The 14900-nt window shown below is 36.9% G+C and overlaps 1 protein-coding gene and 1 non-coding gene across 3 annotated transcripts in view; one reads left to right on the top strand and one right to left on the bottom strand.

The window, feature by feature from the left end:
• Window positions 1–13404, top strand: part of NET1 (neuroepithelial cell transforming 1) — a 37756-nt gene extending 24352 nt beyond the window's left edge. Inside the window, exons 1-10 of one of the 2 annotated variants that reach the window (XM_019738262.3) lie at window positions 1180–1448; window positions 6563–6670; window positions 7083–7250; window positions 7660–7722; window positions 8061–8157; window positions 8290–8366; window positions 9039–9296; window positions 9742–9912; window positions 10887–11073; window positions 11422–13404. In XM_019738262.3, coding sequence (XP_019593821.2) covers window positions 1356–1448; window positions 6563–6670; window positions 7083–7250; window positions 7660–7722; window positions 8061–8157; window positions 8290–8366; window positions 9039–9296; window positions 9742–9912; window positions 10887–11073; window positions 11422–11828 — 1629 coding nt within the window. In that variant the 5' untranslated portion in view covers window positions 1180–1355 and the 3' untranslated portion in view covers window positions 11829–13404. Of the gene's footprint in view, window positions 1–1179; window positions 1449–6562; window positions 6671–7082; window positions 7251–7659; window positions 7723–8060; window positions 8158–8289; window positions 8367–9038; window positions 9297–9741; window positions 9913–10886; window positions 11074–11421 lie in introns of those variants that run through there. The other variant, XM_019738261.3, reaches the window with a different exon arrangement.
• On the bottom strand, window positions 3680–3753 carry TRNAT-GGU (transfer RNA threonine (anticodon GGU)). The gene has a single exon. It is a non-coding gene; the product is annotated as a tRNA-Thr (tRNA).
• Window positions 13405–14900: the final 1496 nt, after the last annotated feature.

The raw sequence follows: 14900 nt of genomic DNA on the forward strand, positions 1-14900 counted from the left end.
TTGTAACAAGCCTACCAAACCAACAGAAGAAGTGTTTTTACCAGAGATGAAAGGATTTAGACTAGAAAGTTAGAGACTGTCACGAGTATGTGGCTTTTGGCAGGTCACTTCACCTCTGTGAACCTCATTTCTTCACCTGTAGGTCTTTTGACCCTATTAGGACTATATCAGGATTGGTTAATTTGCAGTAGAGGAGGACCCTGTGATACATTTTTAGAGCAGAAATCACCTTTTAGGGCCAGCCCAGTGGCTCAGGCGGTTGGAGCTCCATACTTGTAACTCCGAAGGCTGCCCTTTCGATTCCCACATGGGTCAGTGGGCTCTCATCCACAAGGTTGTCAGTTCAATTCCTTGAGTCCCGCAAGGGATGGTGGGCTACGCCCCCTGCAACTTGCAACAGCAACTGGACCTGGAGCTGAGCTGCGCCCTCCACAACTAAGATTGAAAGGACAACAACTTGACTTGGGGGAAAAAAATCACTTTTTATGTATTTGCTATAAAACATCTATTACACAGATACCAAATTTTTAAAACTTAGAAAATAAAATATCTGCCTTTAAGTCTAGGACGTACTGAACTTTAAAATCTGTAGCCCAATTATACTTTACCCATAACCCTTGGGAGATTCACTTCAGGAGCAGAATGAACTGAAGTGTGCATACTGCATTTACTCTGTGGTCTTAAGAAAAATGGTAGGAACCAGTTTCTGAACACTCAGATAATTTTCCAGTTGTGAGTATACTTGTACTCATGCAAAACAAAGGCAGGGTTCCTGGGTAAGTAGGCTTTTCTTTAGTATGTACACTTATTTACTCCGAATTACGATTTTCTTATTTACAGTTGTCAAGTTGTCTATACTAAATTCCTTTCTAGGTAATAGGGTTTTGTCTGTGATAAGTACTAAAGAGTAGGTAACCTAGATGAGCAATTAGTTCCCTTTGGGAATGCTTTTAAATCAGGAAAAGCCTTACATTAACCCAGTTTTCTTTTCCCTTCTCATCTTACTATAGAAATTCCAAACCTCCTCTTGATAAAGAGCTTTCTCTTGCCCAGCGAAAACTGAGAAGCCTAGGTGTGCCCTGCTGACAGTTAACTGGAGTCACGTGTCCCTTAGGTGCCCGCCCACTGGAGCCTGGCCCGCAGTTGGCCCCGCCCACAGAGCCTAGAGGTCTGTGTGCTTGTTTCCTGCCGCTCCCAGAGGCAGTTAGCTCCACCACGAGGAGGAGGCCTGGGCAAATGGCTGCCAAGGGTGGCTGAGCACTCAGAAGAAAAGCCTGTTTCTGTGCAGTGCTGGGCTGTAGGGCTGACTTGGATGTGGATTAATTCTAAAGATTTGGAGGGATACTCGGTAAAGCATGGTGGCACATGATGAGATTGGAGGTCTCCTACCTATTAAAAGGACTATACGAGTCCTAGATGTGAATAATCAGTCCTTCAGAGAACAAGAGGTAAGACTTTCAGAGAAAAATGAAGCCTAAGGAATGTTTTCTAACTCCACGGACTTTTAAGATTTTTTTGACAGTTTCTTCACGGTATGGTTTTAAACTTTTGATCTTGCTGAGTGTTAAAATGTGTGACTAAAGGCACGTTTGAAATGTGTTTAGGAACTATGATGTAAGTTTAGGAATTGTGGTATAGTTAGGTTTATACATAGCATGGCGTGAGTTACACAAACTTTTATTTAAAAAAAAGATTTTAAATGTATATGCTGCTCAATTTGGTTAAACTGGTCACATTTCTGATGCTTAATACAGTTTAATACAGTTTCTTTTCTTTTTTTTTTTTTTAACTTGCATTTATATTACCTAGTCTTAGGAATTACATTATGGAGTAAGAAGACTTTTCCTTCCTTGCAGGTTAATGCTAGTAAACACATAGTAACTAAAACGTGTCTGATCCAGTGCTCATTTTTATTTTTCTTTCCCTAATAAGTTCAGTCTGTGTGACTTTTTTTCTTCAGAAAGGAAAGTGTGTTAAAATATTTAAACCAGTGAATCATTATTTAGGTACTGCTACCCTCCTTGCTTTAATTTTCTGAAGTCATTGTGCTTTTTTAAGAGTCTTTATGAACATTTATCAAAATAAGTGATTTTTTAAATGCCACTTTATTTAATTTTGACAGTTTTAATACTATATGGATATTCCATTTATACTATACAATATATACTATAGTGTTCCTCTGTTCAATTAACTATGCTACTTATATTGATTGTGGTGATGGTTTTGTGGCTATATACATATATCGAAACTTATCTAATTATATATTTTAAATATGTGCAGTTTGTTGCGCACCTCAGTAAAGCTGTGTATCATACATATACCTTTTGGTAGTTCAAACAGCTGCCATCTTTAGGAGGTATGCTTTCATTTGGTGTGGTTTAGCTATGGTTTTTGTTTTTCTGTTTGTTTGATTTGGGTTTTTGCTTCTATGTTTCAGTTTTCTCGAAATGTCTAAGCATTTCCATTGATTAGGGCAAGTCATAGTGGTCATCAGTGTAAATACTGAAACTCACATCTTTTGGACCATCAAGAAGAACTAGTCTTTTTTTGTTTGGTATCAGACACTAGCCATGTTTCTGACATACCTTTAATACCTTTATTCCCAAGATTAAAAGCACCAGGAATGTTGTCAGGTTTTTAGTACTAGCAACACAGCCTTAAATAACTAAATTTGACTATTTCTATTACTAAGTAGAAAGGGAAGAAATCCTATGTGATCATAACTCATTTTTATCTTCTTATAAATAACTTCTTTTCATTCTTATTTTAAAATTCTTGCCAGATAGAGGAGAAGATTATTTATCCAGTAACCCAAATGAATAAACCCAGACACACACAGTTTTTACTTAGGTGTCTTGGTTTGGTTGACTATAGAAGAGACCCTCCTGAAATACATACTCTTACATTACACCATTAGTAGAAAAAACCTTTTCACAAGAAAAACTAAGTTCACAACAGAATTTTTCCATGTTGTTGCTTTTATATGCAAGGTACATCCCAATTAAAAAACTTTGAATTGATATTACCAATTTTCTCTTTATAAATACCCAGAAAATGCTTTAAGGCGTAACATCTGACTACAAGTGGATTAGTAAAATAGATTGACTAAAAACTCGCTCTCAGGGCAGATCCCCCACAGAAATACATGTGATTGCCTAGCTAACTAGTCTGGTTAAAAGCTAACCTAAGTAAACATACATATATGTTTGAGGGCGTTAGATGTTTATTCCCCATACGAGTGAACTTTAGCCCTGGTGAAAGGTTGCCTGTAGTAGGAAGTTCCTTGAGCATGTAAAACTTGTTGGTAGTCTTTGTTTATTCCCAAAGGTTTTCAGATTGTCTTTTGAGACTGTGTAGTTTCAATAGCTAAACTGGTTCTCTAAGCTTCTTGTATTCGCCATAACGCTATTAGCAGTGCTCCAAAACAAAAATAAACAACAACAGCAAAACCATTATGTAAGCCTTATTTTAGCTGGTGGTAAGCTAGGAGGGCTCCTGCCCACCTCTTCTTTCATCACCTCCAAACACAGTACCTGCGTCCTATATATGTGGAGGGGCAGATGTAGGTGTGATACCAGTTCTCAAAAGACTTTGTCTTTGCAATATAATTTGTGGCAGTGCTAATGTTTAGGTTCTTTTTTTTTTTTTTTTTTTTTTTTTTTAAGGAGGGCGCAGCTCACAGCCCGTGCCGGGATCGAACCGGCAGCCTTGGTGCTACCAGCACCACGCTCTAACCAGCTGAGCTAACCAGCCACCCCCATGTTTAGGTTCTTAATAACCAAACCAAGATAATTAAAATGGTTCATGTGGACCCCTAAAGAAGCTCACATGAGCCAAATCCTAACCTATATTTTAAAGAACAGTATTTTATCTCAACCTTGTGGGTGACCCATGAATGCCTGATCAATCCATATTGCTTTTCCACAAAAGTTTTCTGTGTGATACTTTTTTCAAATAATGTATCCTGAAATTAGTAGTGAACCATAGTCAGCATTACGCCTTCACATTTCAATCACACTTTTTAACTTTCATTGAAATTTTTCATACTTTTGAAATATATGTGCTAAAAGTTTGTGTTGTGTCTGCCAAACATTCTTCACATACGTCCTTTTAGTAAAGCAGGAAAGTTACTGTTGGATCCCCAAAAGTATGTGTGAAAAGTACAAAGATGTCCTCCTACCACCCCTGTTTCCTGATTTAGTACCATGCTTTCTTCCAAGCCATTTTAAGAGCCTCCTTCTGTACTGACTGAGCTAGCCAGGTGCTTTTACCAAAGACATTTTAGATTAGATAGACTATTAAAACTAACATCCTTTGTGAAGAAGTGAGATTATAGATGGGTTTCTAGAGGACTATGGAGCATATTTAACCACCAAATGCTACTACTTATGATACCCTGCCGCCTTAAAGAGACTGCAGAAACAAAATCCACAGTAGTTGCACAAAAATGTTTTAGATATCTTTACGTTTAATTATCTAACACTAAATTCTGTAGTTTTTATTTTAAATATCACATAATTTTGAGTTACCAGGAAAATAGTTGTACAGTAACTCATCCTGTGAAGAACTTTTTATCATTAATTTTATCTTATGTAATAAAACATATCAAAAATTCCTTTCCTCCCAGCTAAACAAACTTTTCCTTTCAAATTCATTGGGAAGAGTACCTTTTAATAGACTTCTAAATTGAAATGAAGTATTTTGTGATTTACTAGGAAGTCAAATTTGTCATGCTTTGAAAAGGAAGAGGAATTAACCTCTGTTTCCAAAAAGTGGAGCAGAACTTTCTGACAACTGCTTGTTTCTGGTTAACGGTGGCATATCTTACTTTGTGAGGTAATTATATATGCATTCAAACAGGAGACTCTTTGTACTGTCCTTACTAAACAGAAAGGAATGCCTCATGTGGTCCTTCTGCCCGTGCATGTGTCACTTCAGTCTTTCACAGATGGATATTGTAAAGGCATTCACACATGTCCTTGGCCACACAGCGTGTCATTTTACTACATATCTTGAAGGTTTATTTTACAGTTCATTGAACATTTGCACATTAGTGGCTTTATATAAGTTTTACTTTGGAGTTAATTATTTTGGCGTGGGAAGGTTGGTCTACAGCTCCACCTTTAAGGCTTTCAGAGGCCTGACTTGATTATCTGCAGTCTCCTTACCTCAGTGGGTCTCACTCCTTTCTGGTATGGATGTGTATACCTTTAGGAGCTTTAAGAAGTCTAATTGCTTCTTTGACTATTCAAATCATTTAAGTTTCTTTCCAGAGAATTTTAACTCTTTCTGCCACTTTATTATTAAATTAAGGGGATTATTTTGACTCAATTTCCACCCCTTTACTTTTTTATATGACTTTAGTCAGATCAAAGAATTTTTAGAAAAAATGTCTCATCTGTCATTTTTAAGTGGTAATTTTTGTTTTTAAGTGGGAATTTTAATATACATTTTAAATTATATATTCTTCTGAATTTTCATCAACATTATTTTGTCAAGTATGCCACAATTGTCAAAGGCATCAAATACAAACAAATAATTATACTCCGTAGACACAAAAGATAGGCCTGATTTATGATCTGGCCTTCTTTATTTCAATAGTTGTATGAGTCACCTAATGGTATGCCTCCACTTTTTTAGCAGTAAAATTAGAATAATGCAGTTTGTAAAGTTTTGAGATCCTTGAATGATAAGTGATGAATTTGCTATAATTATTTTTAAAACAATACATGTAGAATGACAACTACTTCTGAATTTGTATATATTTTTCCTTTAAGTTAATAAATTAAATGCAGGAGAGAAGATTAATTATTTATAAATCCCAACATTTACATAGCAAGTAGAAATACTCCTAAGAAAAAATATTAGTAATAGCTAAAACTTAGTATGTTCTAAGCACTGTTCTGAGACCTTTAAACATATTTAATCTTCATAACAACTTTAAAAGAGAAGTTCTAATGCCAGCGTCATTTTATAGATGAGCAAACAGGCCCAGGATGGTCCCTCGCAAGGACCAGAGCCAGGATTTGGGCCCAGCCTGAGCCCAGAGCTGCCCCGCTCCCTTAACCACTGCCCTGCCTCTGTCTCAGCACTTCCCAAGACAGGGCCTCACTGCCTGCAGAGCTGACCATTCCAATGCCAGACATGTTCATTTAAAAGCAATTCTCTAACTATTTAAGAATGAAATGATACAAAGCCTGGGATCTGCTTTAAAATATCCCAGTAGGGGCAGACGTGAACAAACTTCACACCAAAACTGATGAAGCTGAGTGATAAGTATTTGGGGTCCGTTATTCTAGTCTCCACTTTTGTGTGTGTGAGAAATTTTTCATAATAATGTGGGTTTTTAAAAAGTTTATCTCTATATTAAACTAAAAAGTTCTATAGAATTTTAGAATTTAATTTCTTTGTGTTAATTTTAATTTTTCTTCTGTTTAATGATATATTCTCAGTGGTATTCGGATATTTGACTGGCCTTTCTTATACCACTTATGTTTTAATAAATTACTGCTACTCATTAGTGTTCTAAGTATTTTAACATAATCTGTTTTTGTTTTTACAGGAGCCAAGCAATAAAAGAGTTCGACCTCTAGCTCGGGTCACATCTTTGGCAAATTTAATCTCTCCTGTAAGAAATGGAGCAGTCAGACGTTTTGGTCAAACAATACAGGTAAGTGGGGGAGGGGATGGGAGCGAGTAATGTAGTGAGGGGACATTTTATAGAAGCCTTAGATTTGTACTTTTTGGGGAGGGGCGGGTTGTACAAACAGGTTTGCATTAATATACTTAAACATAAATATTCTTTTTGGAGTATGCTGGTAAATGTTGTTACCAGAACATATTTATATAACCTCGTTATATTAGTTTGCATCTTATATCAAAACATAGTCTTGCGTAGTTTTTATTCCCAAAGTAATTTTGGCTGATAAATATTTTAGAATGATAGAGTGAAGCTTGGATAAGTGATTGTTCTACATGAGAAATTCTCAGAACGTTGTTTTTTAATTTGTCTTTAAAGTTTTAATAAAAAGAAATAATTACTATATCTTCCAAATCTTTTCTCTGTTTTTTTTTTTTTAAAGTCCTTTACCCTTCGTGGTGACAACAGATCCCCAGCTTCTGCACAGAAGTCATCGAGCAGATCATCAGTGTCAACACCTGCCAAACGGAGAAGCAGCGTACTGTGGTCAGAGATGTTAGACGTCAACATGAAGGAGTCTTTAACTACCAAAGAAATCAAACGGCAGGAGGTATGCTGACATTCTATAGCAGAACCGCGCTCATTGACGTAACACTAACAAAAAAACAACGCCCCCCCCTTTAAACATATGTGTTGCCAGAATAATAGCGTATTAATGCCTGTGACAAAATCAACTACGTTTTGTGTTTTTGTATTTGAGTGGCGGCGGTTCGTGACGCATGCTGAGCAGCACTTTGATGGGTGCCAGTGGCAAATGTAATAAGTCTAATGAAAGGGTAGGATTATGAAACATAGGCAGCCTCTTATTTGAGATTCCATTCTGAATTACAAATTCTAGACTGAGTCACTTTAAAAGGGCTGTTCAAAACATCAGTTAAATAATGGTAAATAGCATTTGTATATAATTTTCTTTTCTCGAAGGAAGGAATGACCTATGATGTTTGCTGGATTTTTTTTAGGCAATATATGAAATGTCGCGAGGCGAACAGGATTTAATTGAGGATCTCAAGCTTGCAAGAAAGGTCAGTAAATAACTTTTTGTCATATACCCTAGTTTTTTAAACATTATATTTCACAAATTCTAACAGATAATTCATTTACTTTTAGAAGGAGGAAAGTAGAAAATAGCTACTGGTGAATACTTTTTTTAGATGAGGTGTCAGACACATCTCTTCAGATATGAATACCAGTAAGAGAGTCTACTTGGGGATAAACATATACTTTAATTTCTTTTATGTGTAACAAATAGAATCCACACTAGCTTTTATATAGTTAGTCATGCTTGCATTCAAGTACAGATACCTCATCATGTTTTATTTGCTTGATCTCTGTGTGTGACGTATTGCTCCCCCTCTGATAGGCCTACCATGACCCCATGTTAAAGTTGTCTATTATGTCAGAAGAGGAACTAACACAAATATTTGGTGATTTGGACGCTTACATACCTCTGCATGAAGGTAAGATATGCTTCTTAATTTTCATTAGTATCTGAACAGCAGTAACACAAGTCATTTTAAATCTACTAATTTAGTGCTAAATTATTCAAAAAATAAACCTATTATTGGCATTTCTGCTTTTTTATACTTCAGCTTTGTTGGCAAGAATAGGAGAAGCAACCAAGCCTGATGGGACAGTAGAGCAGATTGGTCACATTCTTGTGAACTGGGTGTGTAGCGACTTCTTTACTCAATTGTGTTTTACAGATGTGCCATACTTGTCATTTTTGATGAATTTATTTGATCTAGTAACTGGATTCTAAAAGCAGATAAACAGGGCATTAAAACTGAACAAATTTATGTAGCTATAAGAAATTACACTCTCTGTTTAGAAAAATACTTCATGAATGATACAGTTTTAAAAACCTGTTCCTCCTTGGACAGAATTCCCACAGTCTATGCCATTAATTATGTTTCATTCTTTCTGGTGACACTTGCGTGCCTTCCAGGTGCTTGGCACTGTTCTGGGAGGGATCACTGGAGACTCAGTCTCTGTCCTTAGCATCTAGTGAGTATAGGAATAGTCAAGGTTGGTGATGACTGTGACAGAGGAGCATCAGGTGTCCTGGGAATCCAGAAGACGAGTGTCTAACCGAGGGTGGGAAAGGTGGAAGTCACGAGTCTTTGGTTGGATTTAGCCAAGTTAGGACACTTGGAAGAGGTTGTTCTGATGTCAGCCCAGAATACTATCGTACGCCCACTATCACCTGTAGGAAAATATTCACAGCTTGTTAAAACTTTCAAGAATAGCTGTAAGTTTTGTGTTTCGTCTTCGCAGCTAACTAATGGACTAAATCGTAACAAGAACTTATCATACATTGTTTTCTCATATTGCTCTGCAGTTGCCAGGCCTGAATGCCTACAAGGGCTACTGTAGTAACCAGCTGGCAGCCAAAGCTCTTCTTGATCAAAAGAAACAGGATCCAAGAGTCCAAGACTTCCTTCAGCGATGTCTTGAGTCTCCCTTCAGTCGCAAACTAGATCTTTGGAGCTTCCTAGATATTCCTCGAAGTCGCTTAGTCAAGTATCCTTTACTGTTAAAAGAAATTCTTAGGCACACTCCAAAAGACCACCATGATGTTCAGCTTCTCGAGGAAGCTGTAAGTAGTCCAACAAGTGATTCATGTGTTTTGTAGATTTACATGTTAACTTGCCTTGGAAAGGTGTATGATGATATTGTCAAATTTTATGCATATTAAATCAGCACAGTGAAGTGTTCTGTTGTTTTAAGTGCCCAATAACAGTGCCCTGTGCACTAAGAAGTAAACAGATGTAGCACATATTTATAGTATTTTAATCAAAAGACTGGATTCTACTCTGATCTCTTTCACTAGTTAGCTGTGTGACTTTGGACAAATGACCCAGTTTGGCTGAGGCTGTTTCTTCATCTGTGAGATGAAGGGACTGACTGAATTAGCTGATTTCTAGAGTCCCTTCAAGCTTCAAACTTGCATCATTTTAATGAGATGTTTTAGCCCTGTACGGAAGCGAGATAAGTTGATATGCTGAAAATACTCTATCAGTTGTTTTTTTAATCATTTTTAGATATTGATAATACAAGGAGTTCTCTCTGATATCAACTTGAAGAAAGGTGAATCCGAATGCCAGTATTATATTGACAAACTAGAATATTTGGATGAAAAGCAGAAGGACCCTAGAATTGAAGCAAGCAAAGTGCTGCTTTGTCATGGGGAACTGAAGAACAAAAACGGACATGTAAGTGTGTTTGAATGCTAATGTGAAGTGAGATTTTATTCCCTTTTCACATCCTGTTTAAATTTTTCACATAAATTATGAAGCAGCTTTGTTAAATAAATTCATCACAAAATGAAGGTTACTGGGTTTTATGTTACCAGCTTTAATAAGCAAACATTTGGATTCTGTTTTTACAGAATGATTGAAATGTCTCAGTGGAGAATCAGTAATACTTTATTTTTTAGTTTTGAAGCATAAATCAACTTGTTTGGCTAAGGGTTTCTGCCTAAATAAATTAGTAGTTTCATGTTTAATAATAAAGCGTATTTAAAAAGATTTTTGTAGAGTTGACTTTATAGTGACAGAGTCATTTTTAGCACTACTAAACAAATTTCTGCAGCAAATTGAATGAGAGCACACTTATTTAAAATCTTAATTACAAAAGTACCTGCTAGATCTAAGCATAAGCATGGATGGTATTTTTGTTTCACTATGTGCTTTTTAGGAGCCAAATTTATAAGTTGAAGTTCATTTTGGAAAAAGTTGCAATCTGATATCTCTGGTTTCTATCACGAGGTCTCATGTTCTTAAAAGTCTTAAATTTGTGTGGGACAAAACAACCATTAATATTTTTACCAGCTTCCATTTTTTAATCCTCACTTTGTTAGAAAACTGCTGTGCAGTCCTGGTGTTTCCAGTCGTGTAACTGCTGGTAGTCAGGTCTTTGTGGGGAGCAGTGTTTACTCAGCTGTTGCCGAATCTAAGGTTACGCACCAGTGAAAGCAGTTTTATGGAGTCTGCGATTAGAAAAACTGGCCAAGTGGGATATGCACAGCTTTCAAAATCACCATCTTCATGGGGTCACTTGGAAGGGGGTCTTAGTAAATAAATGTGATGAGATTAATAATGTCAAATCAAATTATTGGAACAACGGATTTCAGTAACCTAAAGTCACAAAGTTCCATACTTAGGAAGCACTGTTCCCGTTTTTCCAGAAACTTTACGTTTTCCTGTTTCAAGACATCTTGGTTTTGACCCGGCCTGTGATACGAAATGAGCGCCACTCTTACCAGGTTTACCGGCAACCGATTCCCGTCCAAGAACTGGTCTTGGAAGACCTGCAGGATGGAGATGTGAGAATGGGAGGGTCCTTTCGAGGGGCTTTCAGCAACTCAGATAAAGGTAAAACTACTAGCTTTAAAGTGGTGTAAATAAACATAAACCCAGAACCGAAGTGACTTTATTTAAATCTTTTAAGAATTCTGTCCCTACACACAAAATTGAAAATGAAATGTGTTGATTGTCCAGTATCTGCTGCACTCATTGAGTTGTCAGGTGCTTGCTTCACTGCTCTAACACCATCAGGTGTCTGATAAGTAACGTGTAGGTTTATATTTCCTGTATCTACCTAATAGATGTACATGTTGTATAAATACTGGCACCCGTATTAACATGGTATGGCCACTTCATCCCAAATAAACTTTTTCCTAAATCTGCTTTCCCTTTTTTCCCCCACTTTTATTTCTCCAGCTAAGAATATCTTTAGAGTTCGCTTCCGAGATCCCGCTCCAGGCCAGTCTCACACTCTACAAGCCAATGATGTCTTCCACAAGCAGCAGTGGTTCAATTGTATTCGAACAGCCATCGCCCCCTTCCAGCAGGCCACTGGTCCAGCCGAGCTGCAGGGTCTGCTAGAGCTGCATGAGGAGTGTGCAGAGAACAACCCCTCTGCCGGGAATGTCAGGGCCCAGAGAAGGGCGTCCACGCTGTCGAGTGTGACTCAGGTTGAAGTGGATGGAGACGCTTCAGAGTGTGGCTCCCCGGTGCACACAGCAGATAGCATCAAGAGTGTCAAAGCGCACCGAACACAGTCTGGCTTCCGAAAAGCAAGGGACAAAGCCAAGTTCAGTGGCAAAAAGAAAGAGACTTTGGTATAAAGGAAGCTCTGTGTGTTAACTGGTGGAGAGACTGTTTATTTATAAATGTGTACAGTTTGTTTTTTCTTGTAATGTGAGCATGGGAGCATTGCAGGGTTACTTAATACCAGTCTTAACATTTTTTATGTTTTTGGTTGGTTTTGGTGGTTGTTCCTATTTTTTTTTTTTAATGGCAGCTAAACATATATATATATATATATATATATATATATACACACACACACACACACACACACACACACACACACACAGATTACTGTTAAATTGCAATCTTTTTTTTTAGATGTTTTCTCAGATTATTTAGAACATTCAAGCCTGGTATTTTTAATCCAATGAAATGGGTTTTCTCTTCATTCTGCATTCATGATTTTTCATTACCAACCAATTGTGATATTTACAATATTTGCCAAAACTTAAAAAAAAAAACTGTTTTTTTTTCCAGTGTTACTTTGATAAGCGTTGTGTGCAAAATTTGCAATTTTTGACATTGGCACCTAAAATCTTCATGGAATACATGGACTATTTCAGAATTTATGTTGGAACATAACTTCATTGGAAAACAAAGCATAAAACTTGCTATGTTTCCCATTTTATCAACTGGAATGCTTTCTGTCAGTTTGTTTTTCACTGCACATTCCTCATTTTTCATTCATTTAACCTGCCAATTATTTAATTTTTTTATTATAGTTTTTAGTATTTGCTTTTATTTTTTTACTTTGATGCCTTTTCAAGTTGGCATGTCTTTAAAGTATTTTTTTCCCTTGAGTAAAACTGGGTGTGTGTGTGTGGGTGTGTGTGTATGTGTGTGTGTGTGTGTGTGTATGTGTGTGTATAAACGTATATATATATATTTTAAATCATTAACTTTACCAAGTGAAACCAAGCCATACTGTTTTTGAGCCAACTAAGAAAATTGCCATTTTTAAATTGTATTTCGGGATGGTTAAACACACGTGAAATGACTCAATATACTCTGGACTACTGAAAGAAAACCACCTTAAAGATTTTGTTGAAAGTTTTAGTGTTGTCTGAAAAGCAAGAGGGCAGAGGGAAGGCAGTTGACTGGTAATAAGTAAGAAAAAAATAATAATAGAGGGAAAAAGAGAGTAGTTTCGTCTTAAAGTAAAAAAGTCTGGTTGTGCCAGAACATGGAAGGAGATAGTAAAAGCTAAACTTGAGAGTGTGTAGTAAGTTGTAGAAGGTTTGGGGGAAGTGAACTTTATTTGTCTTGGTTTATAATACCTGCAAATAATGGGTTTGATAAGAAACAATGAGGTATGTTGAAAATTTGACAATATATCAATTTTGGTGGATTTATTCATAATAGGGAAAAATATATGAATTTTTTACTGTAAAGTTTCTGTTCACATGAAATTATAGTCTCTAAGGGTGGAGGAATAAAAGCCCTCTGTCATGGTGGATTTAAAATGGCAATCACTTCAAGTAAATGTTGACTGTTATATGAACTATATTTGGCCAATGAAATGAAAATTGAAAAAGACTGTAAATAGATCAATCCAAATGATTTCTCTGTATAAATGAATTGTACAATTAAAACGAAAAATCACACACATCATCACCCTTAAAGGTTTCTTGGCTGGTGGATGTTTGGGGGACGTTTGCCAGAATATGTTGCTACGACAAAAGAGGTAAGGCAAGCCAAAGTCTTAAAAAAAAAACCAATATATAACTTAATCCTTTGAAATTCACTGAGGAATAGAGAACGACTCAGGTCATTTGGTGCATCTTATTAAACCATTTAGAATACACTGTAATCAGAAACAGCAATTGGATTGAAGACAGCCGAACATCTGGCTACTTTGTGATAATAGTAAAACTGATAGTAACACATGATTAATTTTTGATTAATTTCAGATTTGAACTTAGGTATCTCAGGTCCCTAACCAAGACTTAAGAGATATATTAAACAGTTGCAATATATGGACTTCATTGGATCCTAAATCGAGGAAGCTGTTTTAATAAGACAATCGGAAATATCCGGTCTTTACTGGATGTTTGACAGCAGTACTATGATTACAGTCCCTTTAGAGACAACGTACTGAACTATTTATTGATAAAACTGGATGATGTCTAGGATTTCCTTCAAAATTAAGGGGTAGGAAAATGGTTGGGGATAAAAATGAAACAAGATTGACCATAAGCTGAGAATTGAAGCTAGATGAGAGAAACAGAATTCATCATACTCTGCATACCTTTCTGTATATGTTTGAAAATTTTCACCAAAACATAAGTTGAAAGGAATTCTGGGTATCTAATAAATTTCCAACTCCTTAACCCCCTCGGCGCCCAGAGCCTTCACCTTTCGAAGTAAAGACAATGTTTATCAAACACAGCTGCCTTTGCTGTCTACCATCTCACAGAAACAAACCTTTTGCCTAAATTTGACACATGTTCCCTTTGTTACAGTTTGGCAATAGTATTAGACGGATCTGGGTTCTGGTTTAAATCACATGGTCCTTTTCCTCCTCCACTTCCCTGTTCCTTGTAGCTCTCCCTGTTCCACTCCGTGTTTCTTGGCCTACCCCTTCTCTGACACAAAAATGGAACCACACTCCACATAAGCTGAGGCAATGAGAAAGGTATGTTTCCAGTGAAGCAACCATGCAGCCCGACCCTGAGAATTTCTAGCAAGGACCGATTCATTTACTACATTCCTGCCTCTCAAAAATGAGCTAGCATTATAATACCTGATCATGTTTGTGTTGAGTAGACCAGAAAGTAAGGCAAAATTAGCTACATTCAAAGAATTCTGATAATCTGCCATAAAATTCCGATTTCTCCATGCTGCTGCTGAGGGCTTGGGAAACGGTTTTCATTTCCCTCCATCACTGAGCAAGGCAGGCAGAGACAGAGCATTCCGGTTAGATCGGAGCATTTAGTCTGATCCCCTCCTTACCAGCTGAGGCATCTGAAATCTGAGAACAGCAAGTGATTTGCCCAGGACTATACAGCCAGTGTGTGGCAAAGCTGGCATGAAAGGCAGCTATGTACCAATCCTGTGTATGTCCAGCTCTAGAACCAAGCATACTTGTCACCCCAGGATTCCCGCCC

This window comes from Rhinolophus sinicus, chromosome 1 (genome assembly GCF_057876585.1).
Source record: "Rhinolophus sinicus isolate RSI-liver-muscle chromosome 1, RSI-T2T, whole genome shotgun sequence".
Taxonomy (NCBI): domain Eukaryota; kingdom Metazoa; phylum Chordata; class Mammalia; order Chiroptera; family Rhinolophidae; genus Rhinolophus; species Rhinolophus sinicus.